The sequence below is a fragment of the Olea europaea genome, chromosome 6 (assembly GCF_002742605.1).
Source record: "Olea europaea var. sylvestris chromosome 6, O_europaea_v1, whole genome shotgun sequence".
NCBI classification, from domain to species: Eukaryota; Viridiplantae; Streptophyta; class Magnoliopsida; order Lamiales; family Oleaceae; genus Olea; species Olea europaea.
Genome location: NC_036242.1, coordinates 6,307,972 through 6,333,787, shown reverse-complemented (window position 1 = coordinate 6,333,787; position 25,816 = coordinate 6,307,972). Strand labels below are relative to the sequence as shown.

General features: G+C 30.4%; 1 protein-coding gene and 1 pseudogene across 1 annotated transcript; both read right to left on the bottom strand.

Annotated features, from left to right (window-relative positions):
* Positions 1-19,909: 19,909 nt before the first annotated feature.
* Positions 19,910-25,052, bottom strand: LOC111395651 (annotated as a pseudogene).
* Positions 21,602-24,774, bottom strand: LOC111395056 (autophagy-related protein 18f-like). Its single transcript, XM_023021080.1, has 4 exons — positions 24,574-24,774; positions 22,946-23,050; positions 21,995-22,459; positions 21,602-21,904 (listed from the first exon to the last, which is right to left on the bottom strand). Exons 1-4 carry the CDS (start codon positions 24,772-24,774, stop codon positions 21,602-21,604), a joined length of 1,074 nt encoding a protein of 357 aa, XP_022876848.1.
* Positions 25,053-25,816: the final 764 nt, after the last annotated feature.

Sequence of the window (25,816 nt, the reverse complement as noted above, 5' to 3'; positions counted from 1 at the left end):
AAGTAACCTCTAGCCCCGAATAGTCATGTTTAGTGTGGAATTACCATCATATTCGAATACTAGAATATAACCATCCTGTAAATTATGATGGTCGAAAAATTAATCCCATCCATCGACTAGGTATATTTTTTCATCGACTCTTTAGGAGGATGACCACCTTGATATTGATATGGTTCTGGTTCTGTTTTAATTTGCATAATTTCATCTGCTAATTCCTTATAATTACTATTTTCTGAAATTTCTGTCATATTATCAATTTCTTCTATATTAATTCCTACTCTTATATTTTTAAAATTATCATAATATAAATATTCTGTTTCTCCTATTTGTTTATTTAAAAACAAATGATCTTCTAATTTTAAAAGTTCTGTAGGAGATAATTTCATTCTAATTCTTTAGGATAAATAATTCTGTCTTCTATTTCTATTTCTACTGCATTAAGAAATTCTTCTGATTTTTGTTCTTCTTCATTAAGAAATTCTTCTGTTTGTTGTTCTTCATTAGTATTATTAGATTCTGTTTCAGAATCATTATTTCTATTTATATGACTATAATTTCCAAACCTTAAACTAGTTCTTCCATGTAAATCTTTATATGTTATAGTTTCTTGAGGGGCTAAAATTGGTTCTTGATTTTCTAAAAATTTTTCTAAATCCCATTCTAATCCTGCTAAAAGTTCTGAATCATAAGTTTTAGGTTTAATCATTTTTATTCCTTTACTACTCATTAAATTTATTACTTTATCTATGTATAATTTATATTTTGTTTGAGAATTATTACTACATCTTCCTAAAAATCCTATACTTATTAATAAATTTTCTCCTGAGACAACATCTTCATATCCATGTGTTTGGATTCCTATTTTAATTTTTTCTGAAAAATCTTTTATGGTTAATAAGAAATCTGGATTACAATATATGATTCCATTATTATCATTCATATCTACTTCTGTACTAGCTATCATACTTTTTTCTATATTTTGGATTCTTTCATCATAAATAGTTAATAAAACTTTATTACCTAAATTTTTTCTCATTAATCCTTTAATTCCTATTACTATTAATCCTAGATGCATAAATCTAAAATTCTTTTTTCTTAATTCTTTTTTAGATTCTTCTGATATTAATGATAATTGTCTTACTTGGCCATCTAAACATTGAATTGATACTTCTCTAGTATGTCTAAAAAATTGATGTGAAATAAAAATAAAAAACCCAGAATATATAATAAAAACAAAAAATATTGAAGCTACAAATCAAGATCAGGAAGACTTTAAAATGCATATAACAGAAAAATATTGAAGCTACAAATCAAGATCAGGAAGACTTTAAAATGCATATAACAGATTTATTAAAATTAGGAGTAATCAAAAAATCAGAAAGTCCACATAGATCAGCAGCCTTTATAGTTAGAAAACATTCAGAAATTATTAGAGAAAAAAGTAGAATGGTAATCAATTACAAAAGACTAAATGATAATACAATTGATGATGCTTATAACATTCCAGATAAGACAGTTTTAATAAATAAGATTCAAGACTGTAATATTTTTAGTAAGTTTGATTTAAAATCTGGTTTTTGGCAAGTAAAAATGCACCCAGATTCAATAGAATGGACAGCTTTCACTAGCCCAGAAGGACATTTTGAATGGCTAGTTATGCCATTTGGATTAAAAAATGCTCCTAGTATTTTTCAGAGAAAAATGGATAGTATTTTTAGTAAACATAATAAATTTATTATTGTTTATATAGATGATATTTTAGTATTTAGTAAAAATAGGAGAGAACATAGAAGTCATCTACAAATTCTTTTTTTTTTATTCAAAAATTCCTCTATTATATAAATTTTATGGATTAAGTAATTGTAAACCATGAGTTTGGAATCTATTATAATCTTGTTCAGGATCTATAAGTTCTTCTATATTCTGATTATACTGAGGCTGTCTATGTAAAATTCTTTCTATAATATTTGTACTTATATTAGAGGTACTATGTCTACCTCTGTCATAGGGTTCTGAGGATGATCCTACTTCCCTAATAGTTCTTGATCTACCAGAAAAATTATTCATACTTTATAAAATGTTGTAGATAATTTTCTAGTTATTTTTTCTTTACCTGTATTTTTTAAACTTAATCTATCAAGATTATTTATTATATTTTCAATTTCTTGATTAGGTTTATTTTCTATATTATTTAATTTTTTATTTATATTTTCAATTGCTTCTGTAGTTTTAAGATCTGAAAATTTTTCTTTATTTTCTACTTTAGAAATTTTATTTATAATTGTCAGATTTTGTTCTCTAATAAAATCTAAATTTTCACGAATTTTATTAATATCTTTCTCAATATTAAAAATTCTTTTTTCTAAAGAGCTAATTTCTCCAGTTAATTTATTAATCTCTTTTATTAAAAGATCCAGTTTTATAATTCTAATCTGAGCAATAAAAAGAATCTAATGAAAAATTTGTATGATCTGATAAATAATTATTATCTATATTGTCTAATTCAATCCTTAGTTTTAGATCTGATATAAATATCTGATCAAAACTGTCTATAAAATATTCTTCTCTAAATTCTGAAATTAAAGATCTATATAAAATCTGTTCTTTTAATTTTGGGAGTAAATTTTTAGTTACTTGTAATATAGCAAATAAATAATCTATAGATTTATATTTTTCTAAAGAAATTAATTCTATACCGTATTCAAAAATCTCTTCTATTTCTTTATAAAATGTAAAACTATAAATTATTTTTTCTAGATCTACAAGTAAAATTCTAAAAATCATAAAACAAGTAAATATTTTCTAAAAATTCAGAGAAATATACCTTCTAAAAGTCTGAAGAAGTATACTGAAATCACCAGCACCGGAACAAAGGCTCTGATACCAAAAGAGGGGGGGTTTCAAGGATTTGGAGGATGTTGTAAGAGGTTGTTAAAACAAATTATGAAAATCCTACTCAGTACTTTTCTTAATTGAAATATCTTTTTTCTTTTGATAAAATAATATCTTTTTTTTTTTTTTTTTAAACATGCCATCTGAGATATATGAACTTGGGCCTAACTCCATTCTTGTAAGGACACCATTGGCACTCCCTTAACAAGAATTCTTAAAACAGTGATCCCTTTCCCTCTTCTATGCGTCTCCTAGCCTCTCCACTGGGCCTTTACGCTTTGAGAGGTCACTCAGGGCTTATTTTAAAAACAGTTTAAAACTTTTAACTTGAAGTTAAGACACGCTCTTATCATATACTCAGCATGAAGCATAGGATTCTTTACAAAAATCATAAAACTTTTACAAATTAAAAATTTTATAAACAGAAATTGTTCTTACAAGATCTGGAACTAATATTAACTATTAGCACCATATCTTAGAACTATAAAGCATACCTACTGGAATGATCCATCGGTAGTTTTTAAAACAACATATTTTTGTGGGATACTATTCTACCTAAGAATAAGAACAATTAAGAATTTCCCTTTCGGGAGAGAAAGAAAATTAGAACATATTTGAGAGAATTCAAAACTTGTATTGTATTGATTTTCTTGTGTGTTTACAAATGAAAGAATGGTCTCCTTTTATAGGAGAAGAAAGATAAAGAAGACGTTTCTCAAAAGTAAGGAATCTTTGCTTTTTTCAAAACTTCAAAAAGAAAACAGTAAAAGCTATGCTATCAAATCTTACTTTATCAAACAGTAAGATTCTTTACAAATTTTTCTTCAAAATGTCAAAAATAAAACAGTAAAAGATATGCTATCAAATCTTACTTTATCAAACAGTAAGATTCTTTACAAATTTTTCTAAAAGAAAACAGTAAAGATTCAATCTTTTCGTACAATAATTCTTGATTTTTCTTGAGATCTGGAAAAAAGTCTTCAAATGGTTTTGCCAAGTGTCTTCTTTAGGCTAAAATCCTTATCTTGTTTCATAATTGTGTCTGCCAATACTGTCTAAAGAGTCTCCTCCGTCAGTACATCGTTCTGGATTATCATCATCTTCTGTGTCATTGTCTTCAAGATTATCCAAATCTTTTTCTGGTTCAATTTTCTTTTTGCCTTTATTTTTCTTTTTAATCTGTATTTTCTTTTTCTTTGTAGTGCTTTGTTTAACTTGTTGCTGAATTTCTTCAATTTTCTCAAACATTTCTTTGATTCTTCTAATATCTGATTGAGAAATCTGTTCTGGATCTTGAGCTGATTGAAATGGTTCTGGAAAATTAATTGGGCTTTTCTGTTTAAGGTCCATTGGACTAATAAGTCTAGTAGCAGAATTTCCAGTCTGCTGTGTCTGATCTTCAGAAACATTTTTGTTATCTGTAACAGGATTTTCAGCCTGTTGAGTCTGATTAAATTGATAAGTAGGGGAATCAACAGTCCCCTGAGTCTGTTGAGCTTTTGGTAAGCCCAGAACCATAAACGGATTTGATAAGTCTTTACCAACTTCCGTTTGAGCTGGACTAGCTATAGAATTCTTGGGCTCTATAGTACCTGCTTGTATATGAGCAATTGGATTTGAAATCTTTAAATTAATAATTTCCTGTTCTAATTCAGAAATTTTCTTTTGTAAAACTAATTTTTTTTGTTGTAAAGACTGATTAGATTCATTTAAAATTTTAAAATTCTTAGTCATACATTCACATTGTTCGCAAAATTTAGAAGCATAATCTAAAGGTTGATCTGAAACATTCTTTAAAGAAGGAGCAACAAAATAATTAATTCCTATAAATTTTCTACATTCTTCTAATGCTTCTGAAATTGAATAAAATCCTTTATAAAGATGATTTGGAAAATTCTTTATGCAGTCTGAAACTTCTAACCAGGTATGATAAATTCCTGGAAGTCTTCCTTGTAAAACAACATAGCACTTAAATTTTTTATGATCTTGGCTAAAGTGTTCTGAAAGAGCATTTAAACATGCTAAAAAATATTTTTGATCTTTAGGATTCTTATTATAAGAAATCCATAAATTATCTAAAATACATTTTTCTGATTTTGTTACTGAAATATGAGATAATGTCTTAAAACTAATATTACTGTTTGGAAAACAAAGTAATTCTACATTACCAAATCTTAACTTATCATGAGTCTGTAGTATATTTGTCTGAGAACTTGAACTGGCAACAATTGGCAATCCTGGTCTGGGACCTCTTGGTCTTTGCATCTGCAATAAATAATCAGTCATATTCTTTATTTTTAATTATTCTACTTAAAATATCTGCAATCTGATTATCACTACCTTTAATATGTTCAAAATTAATTACTAATCCAGTATTAGTAATTCTATCTATAAAATTTAACCATCTTCTACGATTACTTCTTTTATTTTCTAATTTCATTTTATTAACAAAACTTACAATTGCTTCGCAATCTGTTCTTAGAGTAATTTCTTTTTTAGAAATAATAAATAATTCAAAGGAGTCTAATGCATAATTAACTGCAAGTAATTCTAAATCTATGCTACTTATATTACCTTTTTCTTTATAATTTCCACTATTATATCTTACAATTTTTTCACTTTCTTTATCTGCATATTTATTGGGTTTTGCAATTAAAATTGCTCCCCATCCTGTTATACTTCCATCTGTTTCTATTATTAAATAGTCTGTTTCTAACGGCATAGATAATTTAGGAAAGTCTTTTAATTTTTCTTTTATTTTTTGGACTAATTTAATATCTTCTATATTAAAATATCTTTGACATTTTGGTGAAGTTTTACCATATAAAGGTCCTGCAATTTTTTCTAAATTTCTAATAAAAGGTCTAGCATAATTAACTAATCCTAAAAATTTTTGTAACTGTTTAAGATCTTCAAGTTTATCTGGAAACTCTAAAGCTTTCTGAGCTATATATATATATATATATAGTCATTTCTAGTGTGGAATTGCCATTATATTCAAATACTAGAATATAACCATCTTGTAAATTATGATGGTCGAAAAATTGTTCTCGTCCATCGGCTAGGTATATTTTTCCATCTACTCTTTCTAATTTGATGGTGACAATTATGCCATCTTATGCAGATACTTGTATTAAATCATCGAGTTGTTGCCTCCAATCATTGACAAAAAATGTAGGAAGCATCTATATTATACATATAAAAATAATAAAAACATAAGCATGTAATAAAATATATATTAAAATGTGAAAGAAGCACTAACCAGACGAATATTATGATTCAGGGAAGGGGTGATGATTCTGAAGAAACAACGTGAAAAATCCATTTTATGAGAAAATTATTATTTGTTATGTGGAATATTTGAACTATGGGTGAGTTGATGAAAAAAATCTGGTAAAAAATGAAGGTATTTAAGCTAAAAACAATGTACTTTGCTTTTTGAATTAGATTTGACAAGAGATTCCCGGATGGTAGAATAGACAAATTTTTACAAAAAAACTGTCTTCTTATTATTCCCAAAAACATTTGAAAAGAAAAATGAAAAAAAAAATATGTGGCCTCTATGCACGGAGGTAAATGCACACGGAGTCCTATGGCCTCCATGCACGGAGGTAATGGCCTTCGTACACAGAGGCCTAAGTCTCTGTGCCTCCGTGCACGGAGGCTTAGAGGCTCTCGTGCACGGAGTAGCCAAGCAAAAGCAATCGAAGTTTTTAGATTGTTTCATTTCCCAGATAAGAAAGCAATACTTCCCACTAATCAATTATCAATTTCTTCTGCCAAACAACATAATGCAAGAGCAAGGAACCTGATTATCAAATTCATGCATAAACCTCATCAAGGATTTGCAAATGAAACTGAAAACATCTATCTCAAATTACTTAATCTCGTCAAAAAAATTTAGTTGATTTCTTACTAACATATACATGTTATATAATGTGAAAAAAAGACAAACTAACTCTTACTCCCAATTTTTACTGCAGGTGAATGATAATTAGATTTTTTCCTATTATATTTGTTTTTCTCTCGATTACAAGTTATTCATTAGGCATGTTTTCAACTTAACATTTTGCTAAATAAATAATTGAAGTATGATGCCTATGCACACTTAGATAAATAGTTGAAGCATGGTGACTTTTCTATGCATAGCTACAGATAGTATATATTCCTTGGAGTTAGCATGATAGTAATAATATTTTTTTTCTTTGTCATCAGCATAGTATATTTTATTAATTTTTCTGTCTGAAGTCATTTAAGTTTGAGGATTTGCATATCTTGTAGTTGTCTTGCTTGCTTTCATATTGATAATGGATAGATGGACACCTACATTTTCCCAACTCCAAATTCTTGAATCAATATTTGATCAAGGCAACACAAATCCAAACAAATCAAAGATCACACAGAAAGTTACTGAGTTGTCATTATATGGCCAAATTTGTGATACGAATGTTTATAATTGGTTTAAGAGTAAACGTGCTCGTTCAATAAGACCGTCCACACAAACACAAGATCCTGAAGTTCAACCAATGGTAAAAAAAGACAAATTGCGTAAAAGGGTTTTAAGTATGATTATTTGTTGACATATGAATTTTTTATTGATTTTTTTCATTCCCTTTTCTACATAATTTTAACATACGTATTTGATATTCTAGAAGTCACAACAATTTATGCACCAGAAAGGCGAACTAGATGTCGTGAGTTTGAAACATGTTTAGGTTTTTTTATGTCCATTTACTTGTGCATTTCCTTTTTTTTTTTCTTTTTATTTTTTAGAACTATTTGTGTTATCTTTCATCAATCTTATTTTTATGTTTTTAGGTTCTATTGATGATTGTGTTGAGTTACACAAGTATGAAAGCATTTATCTTGAAAATAAAACATCAGAAGTTCCTATTATTTTACGCGATTCTAAAAGAGTTGATTCCATCATGTACAATTTGTAAATATTGTAGTGCAAAAAAGTTTCATAAAGAATGTAAGGGTTTTTGTTGTTGTGATGGAAAAGTTAGATTACAGTTAAATAGTATTCATCTTGAATTGTTTAAGCTATTTACTTCTTCTTCATGTAAGGCAGTTACTTTTAAGAAAGTTGCTCGTAGTTATAATAATCATTTTGCTTTAACTTCTTTTGGTGTTAAATATGATAAAAATCCATGTAGAAATAATAAAGGTATATATACATTTAGAGTTCAGGAACAGATGTACCATTTTATAAATCCATTATTACCAGCTGATGGGAAACCCCCATATTTGCAGTTATACTTTTATGATACTGATAATGAAATCACTAATAGACTAAAAAATTCTGACAGGTTATGTGAAACAACTTTGAGAAAGTTGATAGATGTCTTAACGATGAATCCATATTGTCGATTTTTTCGATCATTAAGTGAAATTTCTGATTTTGGTTCATGTCATATTGTGCTTAGGTGTGATCCAGGTCTTGACCAAAGACTATATAATATGCTATCGTGTAGTAGGTGGCCATAGTATGGGTTGATGAAGACCCATCTACAAGCCTTCAAAGTCGTGATATATTAATTTATCGACATTCGAACATTGTACATAAAGTAAATTACTATTATGGCTACTATGATCTACTTCAATATCCATTAATATTTGCCTATGGAGAACCTGGATGGCATGAAGGTATCTAAAAGGTCAATTTGAATACTTTTTCACTAATCCATGAAAATTTGATACAAATTAATAACATTTATTCCGCTGAACAACTTTAAGAAATGGAAGATCATGCTAAGTTTTATCGTCTATGAAATTGTTTTATATGTAACAAAAGAGTATGTAATTATATTGTCCTTCTCAAATTTTTTCTTCATATTTATTTTCAGTTTTGAAGAAAATGAAGAAACGGATGACCTTACCCTGTCACGAATATTATTGCTACAAACTTCAGTTGAGGCTTTCAGATAAGTCTGTGCTTCTTCATGCAAGCAAACTTCTGCAACAATATGTAGTAGGTGTGTATGTTAAGACTAAAACTGCAAGATTGGATTATTTTCATCATAATCAAAAGATTATGAGAGCGGAACTTTACCAAGGAATTATAGATAATGTACAAAGTGGTGAGAATAGAGGTTATAAGATTGGTAAATCAATAGTGTTACCAACGGGGTTTATTGGAGGTCTTAGAAATTTAACTAAAAGATATATGGATGTAATATCTTTAGTTCAAAGATATAAAAAAACTCGATGTATTTTTAACAATAACATGCAATCCAAATTGGCCTGAAATTAAACAAGAATTAAGACATAATGATGCAATACAAAATAAGCCAGACTTGTTCGCACGAATATTTCGAGCTAAGCTTGAGGAGCTAAAAACAGATTTATTAAAGAGGGAAATTCAAGGGCTTGTAGTTGCGTATGTTTATGTGATTGAATTTCAAAAAAGATGTCTGCCTCACGTTCATTTTCTTCTTATATTCAAACCAAATTTTAAGATTACTAATTTTATGCAAGTTGATAAAATTATTTCGTGTGAAATACCATATGAAAAGAAAAATGCTTACCTGTATTATTGTGATCAAACATATGATGCATGGTCCTTGTGGACAATTAAATCCTACAAATGTTTGTATGAAAAATAACCATACTTGTAAAAATAAATATCCAAAAGAATATATTTTACATACTTCGTTAAGTAATAATTCATACCCGTTTTACAGACTTCGTAACGATGGTGTTACTGTTAGAGTCAGAGGACGCATGCTAGATAATAGATGGGTTGTACCATACAATCCTTATATTTTAGCTAAATATGATTGTCATATTAATGTAGAAATATGTTCTTCTATTAAAGCTGTGAAATATTTATATAAATATGTATACAAAGGACATGACCGTGTTAATTTTGCTGTGAATAAAGAAATCAATGAATATTATATTGATGAAATTTTAAATTACCAAACTATTAGATGGATATCTGCGCCAGAAGCAATTTGGAGAATTTTTAGTTTTGATTTATTTGACATATCTCTTTCTGTAATTTCTTTGCAGTTACATGTTCAAAATTCTCAATTAGTTACGTACAATGAAACTAATGATTTATTAGAAATTATAAATAAAGACTTTATCCAATGAACAATGTTAACTAAATTTTTTCAAATGAATATTTCTGATGAAAAGGCTCGAACTTTACTTTATAAAAATTTTCCTACATACTTTGTCTAGAATACATATTTGTGAGTCTGGAGTCTTAGAAAAAAAACAAAATGTTATTGGTAGAATAGTCGCTGCTAATCCATCTGAGGGTGAGATACTTTTTAAGAGTTTTACTAAATCATATTAAATGGCCAAAATCTTTTGAAGATTTAAAAACAGTTAATGGTGTTGTAGCACCTACCTATCGTCAGGCTGCATTCTTACATAGTCTAATAAGTGGAAATAATTATTGTGACATATGTTTAACTAAGACAATTTCTTATCAAATGCCTGTATCACTTCTTCGACTTTTTGCTAATGTGCTGATTTTTTGTGCCCCTACGAATTCTAGAAATTTGTGGATTAAATTTAAAGTTTACATGATAAAAGATTTTTTACATACAAGTCAAACAAAGTGTGATACTGAGATTAGAGCTCTACGGTGCAAAAAAATCATTCTTAGAAGTTGTTGGTAAAAGTGTAAACGATTTTTGCTTCATAGATTTCGACTTTACTATAAGTGACACAGACATGTTAACAAGTATGATTTTAGAAGAAAGTGCAAATATTAATGTTGAGTCTGACATACATTTTACAAAAAGTTTAAATAAAGAACAACAATTTGCTTATGATACTATTTTAGAATGTGTTTTTAAACGATAGAAATGGACTTTTTTTATTGATGGTCCAAGAAGTACTGATAAAACTTATTTGTACAAAGCATTACTTGCTACGGTACGATCTAGACGACTCATTGCATTAGCAACAATATCATCTGGAGTAGCTGCTTCTTTATTACCTGCTGAAGAACTGGTCATTCGCGTTTTAAAATTCCTCTTCAAACAATTCCTGATATACGATGTTCGGTAAGTAAACAATCTGCACTTGGTCAACTTTTAAAAATGATGAAGCTAATTGTGTGGGATGAAGCACCAATGGTTAATAAGTATACTTTTGAAGCTATAGATAAAATGCTAAAAAAACAGTACTGAATATGAATTGCTATTTGGTGGAAAAGTCATTGTGTGTGGAGGGAATTTTCGTCAAGTTTTGCCAGCAGTAAAGAAAAGAACAAAAGACAATATTATGAAAGCAAGTTTAGTATTTTCATATTTGTGGCAGTACTTTATACAACTTCCATTAACTCAAAATATGAAAGTTAGATTGGATCCTTCCTTTTGTGAATATTTACTCAAAATTGGAAACGGAAATGAAAAAGAGCATACATATCGCATGATTAAGCTTCCTTCAGTTATTGTCATAGATTTTGAAGATGAACTTAAATCATTGAAAGAGTTGATCAATATTTTGTTTCCGAATTTTTGTACATATAGTAATAATTCAAATACTATGATGAATAGAATTATTTTAACTCCAAAAAATGAATATGTAGATATGATAAACAATATGTTAGTTAAAGAAATTTCAGGAGATACATTTACATAATTCAATTTTGATTAAGTGATTGATAAAATGAAAGGATTTATTCATGAAGATTTTTTGAATAGTTTAACTCCAAATGGCATACCTCCACATGAACTTGTTCTTAGAAAAAATTGTCCTGTTATGTTACTCAAAAATATTAATTCTTCGGAAGGTTTGTGCAATAGAACTAGACTTATTTGTCGTAAATTAAAACAAAATATTATTTTAGCTAAAATTGGATCTGGTGAATATAATGGAAAACAAGTATCTTTACCTAGAATTCTATTTATTCCACTTGAAGGAGATAAACATTCAGTACCCTTTAAAAGAATTTAATTTCCCGTTCATCCTTGTTTTGCTATGATTATTAACAAGGCCCAAGGTCAAATATTGGATTTTGTAGGTTTATATCTTTCTGAACCAGTGTTTTCACATGGTCAGCTATACGTTGCATTGTCTAGAGTAAAAACAAGACAAAATATAAAAGTTTTTATTAAACCAAGACGAAAATAAATCATATAATACATTCTATTTAACAAGTCTAAAATTGTAAATTGTCCAACAATTAATTTGTCATTTTGTTGCTGCCAAAGAGGAAATTTATACATCATGTTTCAATAGAAGAATAACTGTGAGTTACATAAGGTTAGTTATTTTCATATGTTGTTTTAATTATAATTATATTTTGCTTGCTAATATGCTTGATTTTTTTCATCATCTTTTTTTTTTAAAACATAAATATGATTATTTAACCAATAAATTGATGAGGAAGGAAACCATGCAAAATTGTGATATTATAACGTTGGCTCATATTAAAACTAAAACACTGTCAATTCGTTTAGGTTTATAGTGATTTCACTACAGTTTATTTTTTTCCATGTATACACCAACAATAATACAAAATAGAAAAAGGAAAAAAAAAAACACATTAAAAACTTATTACATAACCTTTATTCTCATTACATGATCAAACCAAGGATAAGGATGAAGAAAATATTTATTGTTACATATATCAACTACCACCTTCTGTCTATAAATGGACATCCTATCAGGTGAAACTAATTATATTGGCTGCCCTAGGACAAAGCATTCTATATATTCTAGTACGAAATTCCACAGTTTGGCCTGTAGAAGAAATAGTTTTACGTTAGGCTAAATTAATATAAAGGAAAAATTAAATATTATAACAAATAAAGAGATATTTAAATGCTCACCCATTGTCTGCACATGGTAGATAAGGTATGGTCTCCAGTTGCATTGCTTTAGCTCTGTGTTTCCTTACATCCTTTCTGGTAAAAAGCTCAGAATTCAGAATGAATGCATGGATTGTACTATATGTTGCTTTTGCATGTATCATGACTTGATTTGGTATAAGAATACCATCACGACAGTCATATATTTGGAATTTTCATTCAAGAGTATTCACCACAAAAAGATACCGACAATTGTCAAGAAATGAGCATGGAATTAATAAATGCTTGCATGCCATCCATTTACAATCATTTATACGAATTAACATTCGCGTATTCTTCTAACGTAGTGAAGTCTACTTCACCCTTAGTGGCTTTGTTTTTCTTTTCAATTAGCCACATGAAAATACGAGAATGGTCATCTTCAAATTTGAAATCCATAATTGCATAGTCTTTAGAAATTAGGGTAGAACCATCCTTAATAAGTCGCCTTAGTAACTTCAACTCCAGCTCAATACTCTAATAGAGTAAATACATATAAATTTAATTTATTGATATCAAACATAAAATTAAATTAATTGTAATTACTACGCTTTACACCATGGCATTTATATCTTTTATTGCATCCAATAAATTTTTTAATATCTCCCTTCTAATGAAATTGCCTATGCCGTCTTCCCAATATGTACTGTATAAAAAAATATACATCAATGTTAGATAATATAATCTACTATCCACTGAATAAAAAAAATAGTATTTAAGCTAACAGAGTAAAGATAGATTTGTTATCCTGATAAATTATGCAATATCCAATTTCTAATCATGTTGTACTTGTCCTTTGGATAATCTTCTAAAGGATGGCTTTTCGATGACAAAGATAATATCTGTTTTTCCTTACTTCTTTCTCTTTTCGACCCTTCAAAACTTTTCATCTGTTATTGAGATGTTGATGTTTGCCTTGCCAAATCGCCAGGAATTAAAATTGTGTGGATAGGAACATCTTACTGCATAGAACCAATAATGGCTTCTATGTTTGATTTTCAGTTAGATACATTGTTCAACGTATTCTTGTTCTGTTCATCTACATAAGATCTCATTGAACTTAAATTGCTATCAACATAAGATTGTATGCTTCCTAAAATATTATCTTCTTGCCATTGGAATTCCTGTTGGAATACTTGTTTGTGGCTGTCAAGAATAGTATCCATATAAGAACAAATACTGGATTGCATATGATCTTCTTGCCATTTTTGGTGTTGTTCAAACAACTAATTTTGATTGTAAACTATTTCTTCCTTCAAATTATGGTATACACCAGACACGTCTAATATTACATGTTGCCTATGTATTCCTAGCATTTCTTCCATTTGCTCTCGAGTTATATAGTTGGAAGCATCAAAATTAGAAGCAGAATCGAGGCCAACTTTAGGAGAAGTTCACGAACTATTGGGAATGGTCATTTCTTGCACAAAAATATTTTCTAGGATTTGTTGTACTATGTTGTCTAATTCCCCATTGACAATACCATCTAAGATGCGATGTTGATTATCAGCTAGCTTTGAAAAAGTTGTATACCATGATATTTCTAAATCTTCTTCTGTGGGATATAACACTGCAATTACCTCAATCTGTAATCATAATAACTAGATTTAGTTTTTAAATAATGAAATGCAAATGTAATTGTGCATTCATAGAAAAAGTATGTTATATCTCTTTGGTGGCCAAAAATTGTTTTACCATTTTCATTCAATATTGTATTAGGCCTCCACTTATACATTCGGGGACTTTGTGGTGTTTTGTATTTCTGGCGTTCAAACTTTTCCAATCTCTAGAAATGCTTCATATATCAAGAAATGCAAGATAATTAAAAATAATTATAATCATTTCTTATACAAATAAGTTATGCATAATGTATATACCAATAAAAGAATAGAAAAAATTACCTGGAATGCAAGTGGATATCCTCTTAATGCATATTTACAATCTGTTTGTTGATTTTGTTCTACTATTTCCACTTGTGATTCTTGCAATGAATTTAACTAAATGAAATATGTTTTTCCACCCCATGGATAAGCAAGAAACTCATCGAGATGCTCGACCATACCAAGAATCTTATAATCAATAATTCTGTTAGTTGATTTCAAAACACACTCCACAAACATAACCAACCCCAACTTAAATTTATCTATGTCGTCTTTGCATGAATGGAACGCTTGGTACAACATTCTCATAGTAATTCTTTTCGTACCATTGAAATAATGATTTATAAGATGATAGTTATTATGATTAATCTCTATAGATGGTTCATGGCATGGTAATCCAGTGATGAGACAATATTCTTGCATGCTAAACCTGGCAATACGATCACCTAACTGTACCCACACTTCGTTATTTTTACCACAATGTACAAGCCTCATTACAAATTCATTTATCAACCTACTACTAAATTGTTCCTCTTCTATCCTATAAATAATTCCCGCAAAAAAATTCATAGAAATAACTACACATAACAGAAGCTTGTTGATTTGCATCTATAAATTCAATAAAATCTTTGAAATATTCCCGATTTGGATATTGACAGATAGTGACAAAAAAACCATTGATTTGGAGGGACAATATATTCTAGAGACACCTGCATAGACAAATCCAATAAAAGAAGTAGACAAATTTATATTTATAAGAATTCCATAAATTCTAACTCTATAACTACATCTCACAATGGAAACAATTCAAATGTTATTATCTATGTTTTCAGATGATTATGACAAAAGAATACTATAATTCCAAGACTTTATACTTAAAGCTTACTATATTTTAGGTAAAATGGGGGCTTATAAGTGAATAACTAAGGCTACAATTTTCCCTTCGTGTTGTATCTTTCTTTTTTCCGCCTCTTGGAACAAGACAATTGTTTTATTAAATAGAGATTTTATTTTGAAAGTGATTATAGTTTTTAGTCTCCTTTGCTAATAAAGATTATTAGTTCTGGCCACAATAAACATATTTTAGTATGAAATCTAAATTATTTTTAAAAAGAAAATGTCCTTCAATTAAAAATCCATTTGTTAATGCTTTTATTACTTTATATTTACATGAAGCACAAATTACTACATTTTGATGTTAAAAGTTGAGATGGAAAAGACTCCATGGACATGCAGGTCTCTCTTCGTGCTCTCCGTGCACCGAGAAAATAATTTTCCGTGCACGGAGCCTTTTCGCCTCTGTGACTCTATGCACAGAGGCTTGATCATTTCAACAATAAAGTTTATCTTTTATGTAGCTAAATGTTTGCACCTTGGACACTTTTCTCTCTGTTTTGAACACCTTTCTCTTGCAAAAATGTGAGAATTTTCACATGTGAGAACCAATCTATGTCTCGTGACTTTTAGTAGTTGAGGTAATAAGTGAACATAATAATTATAGGAATATTATTTTGTTGTTTTATGAGTTAGTTGGAATAATAATTGTAGGAAATAAATTTTCTAGACTTTTTTTTTATTTCATACACATGATCAACATATTCATTCACATTTATATTCAAAAACTAATAACTAACTTCATGAAATTTTTCTTACATTGACAAAGTAACATAAATATCTTTTCTAAAAACTCTTTCATCATAAATTAGCCATTGTTGTACTTGTACTGAAACTAAAACTTTACCACTTCATATCTATTTACAAAAGTTATTATTCAATAAAGTATGGGCACGATGAAATTTTACAGACTATAATGTAGCTTTATTAGTTTTATATAGTATTAAAAACAGATGTAATATTATTTTATATGTTTTACTTTGATAATTAATTCAATTCATCTTATTAGTACTACAAGTTTACAAGTAATCCCCATACATTATACCACAACGAGGTATGGCTATAAATTAGATTTTACAATATATTACTATTACATATAATATAAAAAAATATAAATGATATAACTGTAGATGTCTATATATATCTTCTTATGTTTTCCGATTGGTTATCTCAAAAAACCATTTTCTCTCAAAAGCTGTGTCTTCATCTTGTTTTCTAATCTATACAAACATTGTCACTATCACAATGGAAGAAAAGTACCACCTTATACCAAAAATTTTATCTAACAATCAAAAGTAGAAAACCAAAGTAATTATTGTAGAGAAACAATCACCAAAACCTTCAAGACAATGCAATGGAAGGTACCAACACATGATGCTAATGGATACTGAGGTAAGTTGTGCATTTATTTAGTATTAGACACAAACTTTTTTTTTTTTTTGAAAATATGTTTTCTCTGTTTATTATATATAATATACATTCCTACACTAATGAATTTTTATCTTTTCATCTATTAGTGTAACACTATCCAAGCAGTTCTATATGATTCAAATATCACTACATTTGAAAATGAACTTGTTCTTGGAAGAACATATGCAATCTCTAAAGCTTATGTTAAAAATAACACTGGAAAGTACAAATATTCAACTGGAGCTCTACAATGGACGATTTCTGAAGAAACTTGTGTTTAAGGGTTGAATGACGATAACCTCAAACTTGTTTTCTCAAACCTATCACCTGACTTCTTTTGATGAAGTTGAACAGTTCATGGATACAAACACTGATAAAAGTAAAAAATTGCATTTTTATCCTCAAAATAAATAATACTGTTATATTTAATTTAATCAAATAATTAGAATTACAAGCAACACAAAAAAATTATTTATTTTTCATTTTGCAGACATCTTGACAATTGTAATTGATATGATGCCTAAATGATTGATTCAATCAAAGAATGGCAACCGAACTTGGATACAAGATGTAATACTTCTGAGGACCAAAAATTCAAAACAATGATGTTGACACTATGAGATTCATTTGTTGACAGAGAATGCAAATTGATGGTAGAAAATATTGACAAAAAAAAGTAATCTTTGCAACAAACTTAAAAGTCACATCCTTTTTCTGTATGTTTTCATTATTTTTCTTTATTTAAACTCTGCTTGAAAATGCATTTAATATGTTAGATCAATGAATTGTATAAATTTAAAACTCTCCACAAAAGTTCGTAGGATCTTATTCATGAATACTCCTTTCCTTGCAGTACAAATGTTAGTTGAATGGTATGTATGTATATTCTTATGCTTACAATTATTATGGTTTTATTCAACTTATTTACTCTTTTATTCTTTCAGGAAAGATACAAATTCAGACAAAATCGATGAGTTGATTTTAAAAAAGCCATACATTCAAAAATCTCCCACAAAATTGTCTCCTCCACTGCGCAGCAAATTCACCTTGATACAAAATCTACATGACCGACTTTTACCAGTATTTATATATTCCTATACACAATAGTATTATGGTTTCTATTTATCTTTCTTTATAAATTAAATTTTTTTTTTCAAAGAAAATTTTATTGGGTGAGTGGCACAGTAAAAATGGAAAAAATAGATCACAAACGTTGGTACATGGCTTGCAACAACTGTTATCGGCGATCAAGCGTTGGTTTTGGTGAAATATATGTTTGTATCTTCTGTAAAAGTTCCAATTTCAAAACTATTCCTCGGTAAAATATATTTTTCCGCACACACACACACACACACACATATATATTCCTAAATAAATAATTACTCTCTTTATCTCAAAACAAGAGAATATGTCCAACTATCAGATGTCACAGGGTATATAAATGCAAGTGCAATTGGTGAACTTGCAAAAAAACTTATGTTCACAGATGCACAAACTTTGATGTAAGAAACAAACTTTGTAATAATTTACAGTCTCCTCCAATCTCTATATTTGGTGGATTTCTTCATAACATCCATATTTTTTATACAGAGTTCAGAAGCAAATTTTTTGGAGATGTAATTTCGAAAAATGCAAAACATTGAAAGAGTATTCGATCTCAAAGCGACTCAAACAAAACCTAATTCATCAAATTACAAATTTGACATCGTTTCCATCGAATCTTTAATTGCAGAAGAACAACAAGAATGCCACCAAAAAAATATTGATTCTGAAAAAAGTCTGAAAATTTTTGACATAGATACCGATGACAATTGGTCCCCTCCAGCAAAGAGAGCTCTTTTCAAATCAGCTATTGAGTAGTCAGAAAGTTCCAATTCAAATCCATTTACTTCAAACAAAATGAAAGAAAAAATGGCGTAAAAAATGGAAGAAAAAAATTCAGCTATACTATCTTTTGAATTAGCTCGAATACCAAGCCAGATCATTTTGGACAATATTATATATATTTTTGCTGTGGCTTGTACTTATTTTGTAGCTTTCAATGAAATTAATTTTTGTTCAATTTACATCTCAATTATAAAAACAGTAATTTCTCATTTTCAAAAACTTAAAATACTTTTTTTTTTAAAAATTCATACATTCCATGCTAATAATAACAATATCTATACAATACTCGTGAGGCAGGCACTAGTCTAAGAAAATAACAAGGACAATTATTAGCTAATAGTATTAAGAGGACAGGTACAAAACGAGAGGAGGTATCAAAAGACTCAATAATGAATTGACAGAAAAATGATGAATAAAAAATAGAGCAGGGCCTGCTTGAAATACCTTTAATCAAACTCATCTCATTCTTTTGATTATTCTCCATAATTATCAAGCCATCTCTATTATAAAGATCTCTAACTACCTATTAGTATTTACAGTCCTTAGCCCAGTGTTTACTATCGGGGTATGATTAGTATATACAAAGCCCCTATTTGTTTCGATTGGGTCCTGAAGACTATCCCGACCTATTTCTTCAGCCACTACAATGGCAACATTGTTAGTTTAGTCGAGAGAGCCAGAACTGCTCCTGTAGGTTAGTTCTCTATTCCCAGACCCCTGATGTACCATTTGGCCATTTTTGCCACTATTTGTAACAGGAATCCTGTATGAAAAGAAACATTAGTAAGACAAAAATGGAAAAATTATGAGAAACAAATACAAAAATTAAGATCAAGAACACTAATGTAACCACACAACCAAAAGAAACTGAGTTAGGACAGACTACTGGCAAATAAACAAGACATGGCAGAACTCTACTCCCCTAACCCTGAGTAAATGAATCTTCTGCAGCCGAAACACACAGAGCAATCCCTAGCACAAGATATTTATTCATGCAGGGCAAAAAAATGCAACCAGTCAAATAAGTCAGCCCTTGGACAAAAAGAGTATATAGAAACATCTCAAAGTACCTCCCCCATTGAAATTTGGAAGGTTGAAGATAATAAAAAAACTGGAACCTAGTTTTTTTTTTACCTCATTTCAAGCGTGCGAACAGGGATTCTTTCAATTTCAATCTCTCTCCTACAAGCACCTTCCTCGTCTATATTACAGCCATCAGTCAGCATTGACTGAAAATATATCTGCCCATAAATATTTCAAGAAAATGATATCATTCAACGAAGATAGCACAATTTACTCAAAAACCATCAAATTTTTTGGGGAAGATAAGGTACCTCAGATCTCGACCACAATGGATTCTGACTTTGTGCATCTGGAGTTTCGCCTCAGATATATGCATATGATGTCTTTCATCAGTAATGTTATCTTTTGTGGTTGTAACCACAACATTGGAACGTATACTGTTTTCATTTCTTGTTGAAATACTTTACTGCTATCTAAATTTACTTTTTAACCATAGATATTATCTCTCGCTCCTTTCTGTTTTTTTTTTTGACAAATATTCCACTTCTGAATTGGCTCCGCTGCTAATCCTATATCACAATTGAGGCCTGATTCACAAGTGGACTTGCTCCAGGCAAAGATGTTGTGCTATCAACCACAGGAGATAGCCGCAGTGCATATTGAACAATGTTACCAGAAGGAGAAAAAACCATCTGGTAATAGTTTTTCTTAGGAGAACTAGTATCCGCATACAAATCATTGGCTTTGCAGTTGTAGAAAGCAGAAGCAATCATTCCAGGGAGAGAACTCGTCCACCCAGTTGCAGCTGCAGCAGCACCACTCTGTGTTTCTCCATCCACTATTTCCGTGCTCTATTCAGCTAACAGCATTAACTGCAATTGGGGGCCCGGACACGCAGACACTCTGTTGGGTTAGCACCTGCAATCCTGAACTTGGTGGCTTGCAAGCCATGGGATCTGCCATCAAGCTGGATCCAGTTTTTCTTGTACTAAAACAAGCAAATTAACCCTCCTGAAGGAGAAATAAGAAAGAGATGACTTGTTCCTTTCGAGGAACTAATCATAATCCATTGGCTGTCAACACTAAAACTTATACCCTGTATGACCTGAGAAAGCATTACCAAAGAGAAAAGAGTCAGTTCCTTTTTCACTAACAAAACTAAATCAAATAAATGAAACAACAAATCTATCTTTCACAGCACTTGTGAAACCACGTTGAAGCCTATAAATATGGCAATAAGGACCAGAAGAAGCTCCAGAATGTCCAGGCATAATACGAAAAACATTGATATTGAACTGAAGCCGTCACTAAAAGGATGCCAATAGGATCAAAGCATAGTGATTGAATTGGACTTTTATGTGCCCTAAACTGTGCAACGATATTTCTGGTGACTGTGTCTCTGACAATAACCTGACAGATGAATTACAAACAAACATGTAAGTGTAAAAGTTTAAACTGAAATGCAAGGACATTAAAATAACAGTTCCGTTCCTGGATTGAGCAGGGAAAGCACAGAGAAAAAGTAACCAAGCACCAGAACTTATAGTGAAACTATAGTCACATTAGGCTTGATAACTTGCAGAGGTCAATTTGACAGCAATGACAACAGTAGCATAGTAAATTCATTCAAATTGTGTGCAAAATCCAACAGAGATTCTCTTGAGAAGCATATTTTGTGCCATGCCAACATCGTGCGCTTCAGGCGAAGCAATGCAATTTGCCTCCCCTCGAGCAGTCCCAGACAGCGAGATGTTGCCATCAGGTACAATCAGCTCAGAGTAATACCTTGATAGTTTCTTATAATCCATGTCTCCTAGTCACAATACCAGCAGCAAGTTTCTTGCCTGACTCTTTTGAAAAATGTGCAACGAGGCTTTCATTTGAAGCGGGATTAAGAAAAATGGCCGAGTAGGTAAGGTGTTGTGGACTCACACGCCTGGAATCTGAAATTGCAACTTGACTCCCACTGTAAGCCATCCATCTGGGACCCAGTGCAAGCGGTCCAAAGCCTATATTTCCTGACCCAGAACTCCCCATAAAAAATGGATTTGTAAGAATCGTATATTCTCTCTCTAATGTCACAGCATTGAAACAGTGTATCTGTCAAACGGACATCTAATTCATATGTTCCCAACTAGACAAATAAACATAGACAGCTTATAAAAGGGAAAAATGTGTTTGTAAACATACATGATTTGACTGCAAAATGGCAATAAATCGAGAGCTACATCTCACTGAATGAACAACTGATCTAAACCTTAAAAGATGTATATATGACTGAGATCTCAAGGAATAAAACCAAACCACAATAGGAACGCAACTACCATTTAGTGAACCATGGCAGTGTCGGATGGACCCATTACAAGGAGAACCCAACCTCTCCTGGTTGTTATTACCTCCAGAGAAGGATCCATCAGCACAGATGATCAGCAATGGGCAACTGTCTGCAAACTTATCCCCAGACTGCTTTGATGCCATTGGCTTTGGTAACATTTGCATAAATGAAACGGGACCATCATGCCTGGAAACTAAGTTGAGCTTATTGGCTGTTTCTTCAACATCCCAAACCTGAAAGCCGTCACTGTAGCCCAGCAAAAGAACTTGTTGGGTGATGCCTCCTGCATCTTCTAATTTGTCAAACCCAGCCCAGTTAACCTTAATTGGTAATCGGAAAATAAAAATTGATAAGCTCCACCTATATCAGATCTAGAATACATGAATAGGAATCATTTAGTTATTAAAATGAATTAGCATGAGACGGGGATCATAATGACAAGCCCTTACAGTAGCAAGTGTCCTTGTCACAGTTCATCTAATCAAGAGCTACAATTTCAAGTGCACAAAAGCATATCTTAATATTGATTATAGTTATAAAAGATGTGCCACTGAAACAATTAACAAGAATCACTTTTGAAAGATTGGCCTAATGGGAAAACTGTCAGCTCTCTTTGAAATTAATACAAACTGTCCAAGTAACATAACACCATGTAAATAGTAAACTAGCATGTAGGGAACATTTGAAGAAACAATACTAATGTAGATCATAATTGTCAACAAAATTTCACATGGACAGACGAAGTAAAAATTTTAATGAATGATCGGTAAAAGACACGGAAAATGCTAAAGGACATGATCCTTAACCTGAGATTTAAGTTCCAACAATACTGCAAAACTTTGTCCAAATATTGAAGCATGGCAACCAATGACAATCACTCTCCCAAACTGGAAAACTGGAAAACTGGAAAACTGAAAAAATAAAAAATAAAAAGAAGACCTGAAAGTCCTCTAAAAAATTATGAAGTAAATTTCAGTAGTTTAACCAACTATAATGTCAAAACTGCCAAATTAGATTGAGAAGGTTGGATTCTGATAATTGTTAAGAAATTCATGGTTCCTTCAATAACCCCTTCCTACGCACTCCCTGAACAGGGAAAAAATGGAAAGAAAAAGAAAAAAAATAATAACAGAGACAAAAAAAAAAAAAAAAAAAAAAAAAATACGCACTCCCTGAACAGGGAAAAAATGGAAAGAAAAAGAAAAAAAATAATAACAGAGACAAAAAAAAAAAAAAAAAAAAAAAGGCCCACAGACCCCAAACAAAATCCACGTGGAGATACGGCCATTTTTCCAATAATAGTAGTGACGTGTACAATGAAAATACAAAGCATTGAAACGTTTGAAAAAAGTATACAAACAACTTTATGAACGCCGCAATAACCGAAACCATCAAAACAGAATGTAGACAACTTTACGTAAGTCACATTAAGGGTGTGTTTGATTACATTTATTTTTCATGGAAAATATCAGTTTTCCACGCAAATTTCTATTTGGAGTGTTTGATTGCTATTTTTTTCCATGGAAAACATTTTCCAACTTTTGAAAATATGCCTAATTTTCCTTGTTTTTAAGGAAAATATTTTTTTTTTTTAGGTGGTATTTTCTATGTCAATCAAACACATTCTAACAGAAATCAACACAGAATACAAACAACTTTACGAATGCCGCAATAACCAAAACCATCAAAATTCTATGCATTTAAAGCCGTTAAATTCTATTCTTTTCCAGGACTAACATATAAATATATGTTTCAAGATTGACAGAGAAAAAGACCCATAATCTCATATGTTTACGTGATTATAAAAATCCATGCATATACGTGATACTGTGATTGAAAGTAAAAACCAGATTTGTCAAAATAAATATGTTCACAATTTTTTTTAATAAAAAATAATTTGCTCGTGCTCTTGCTCTTGCTGGAGAAGTCTATGCAAAATAAGATATAATAAATCCGAGCATTTCAAAATCCTAAAATTTTAATCTTCTTTGTGAACACCTTCTTGAATTGTAGCAACTAATACATCCAGCAGCTGCATACAGAACCTAGTTGTTACCATTCTCTCCTAACCCACGAAGAGGGAAGATATAAGAATAACACACAGCAAAAGATCAAATCTAAATAACACCATGAGTTCAAGACTTCAAGCTGCAAATTTTCAACCTTGATCTGAAAGTAATCATTCAAAGCTAAAATTTCCAAAAATAGCAGCACCATCTATTTAATTAAAAACTTTGCAACCCCATTTTGAAAGGAAAAGAAGAAAATCAAATAGAACTCCATATACAGTTGAAAGCAGGATACAGCAACCAATCTTAACAAACAAAACGTATGGGCTGTAAATAAAAACTAAAAATGATTAAAGTACATAAATTTCTCTTAATTATCCATATCGAAATTTACAACTCAAAGAAATTTTGTTTTGAAGTCTCACCTGAAAATCTACGGATTCCGAGTCTCTATCGGAAATACCCGAAGCCGCAGACCTTACTGTGGAGGCACCAGAAGAAACAATCCTCAGGTAGCCTGAAAGAGCCTTGAATGATGTGGGGAGGATCCCACTATTGCCTCGGCCTGGCCTTGGCACCGCTAGCCATCCTTCACCGCCACTAATTTTCCGGTCATCATTCCTCATCCCCAAACTTCACCACCGAAGAGAAAATCTCACACGTAACTCGCAGAAAACACACCGCTAAAGATGTTCAGCTCTCTTACAACGAAAATAACCTCATGTCCCTTTATAGCACTAATAAAACAAAAGTCCACAGAAAAACTTGATCCCCTGAGCTTACAGGTGTATGCATTTTTCGCTCACAATTTAAAAACCATGCAGCTCGCAATAAAAAAATGGCTCAACCATACTTACCGAGCGTCATCTTCTGTTTTTCCCTCCTCGCCATTTCATTAGTGGCACCACCTCAAAAAATAAATGTAAAATATGAAACATTAAAAAGGGTGGCTGATGAGCTCTAATAATACAATTTTTGATAATATAGACAACAACAATATTCCACAAATAAAATAATTGTCGTCTGTAATTTTTCTGGTTATTTGCCTCTATACAAACCTAAGGGTCTGTTTGATTGCAATAACGGAATTTGGGTGGAAAGAAAATGAATTTCAGGAAATTGAATTGCTTAGAACTTATTTTATTGAGAATTGTCAATTAAATGTGTTTGATTAGTATAATTTTTCACCTAAAAAATATTGAAATTTTGGATCTTTTAAGTGTTCGTTTGGGTTTGTTTTTTATGAAAATTGTCAATTAAATGAATAGATTTTTTACAATTGTGATTTGAATTTATTTTCATTGCCAAAAAAAATTAACAGACCCTAAGATCCATTTTAGATTTTTTTACATTTTGGATAGAATTTTGGCTATCCAACGTGCCAAAATGGCGGAAAATAAAATTATTTTACATAGAGAATGTAATCTATCAATCACACCCTAAGTTCAAAAAATCCAAAGAATTTATAATCATAAAAAGCATCTATACAAGTTGAATCGAAAACATTGAAAAGTTGAAATCAAATTGAACTCTTAATTTGTTCGATGATTCCTGAGATAGATGACGTGTAGAGAGAGAAAATCAAATGCACATACATATAGTTTTAGAGGAAGAAGCAGAAACTCTGACGGGATGAGGATAACGAAGAGAGCTAATTATAATTTTTAG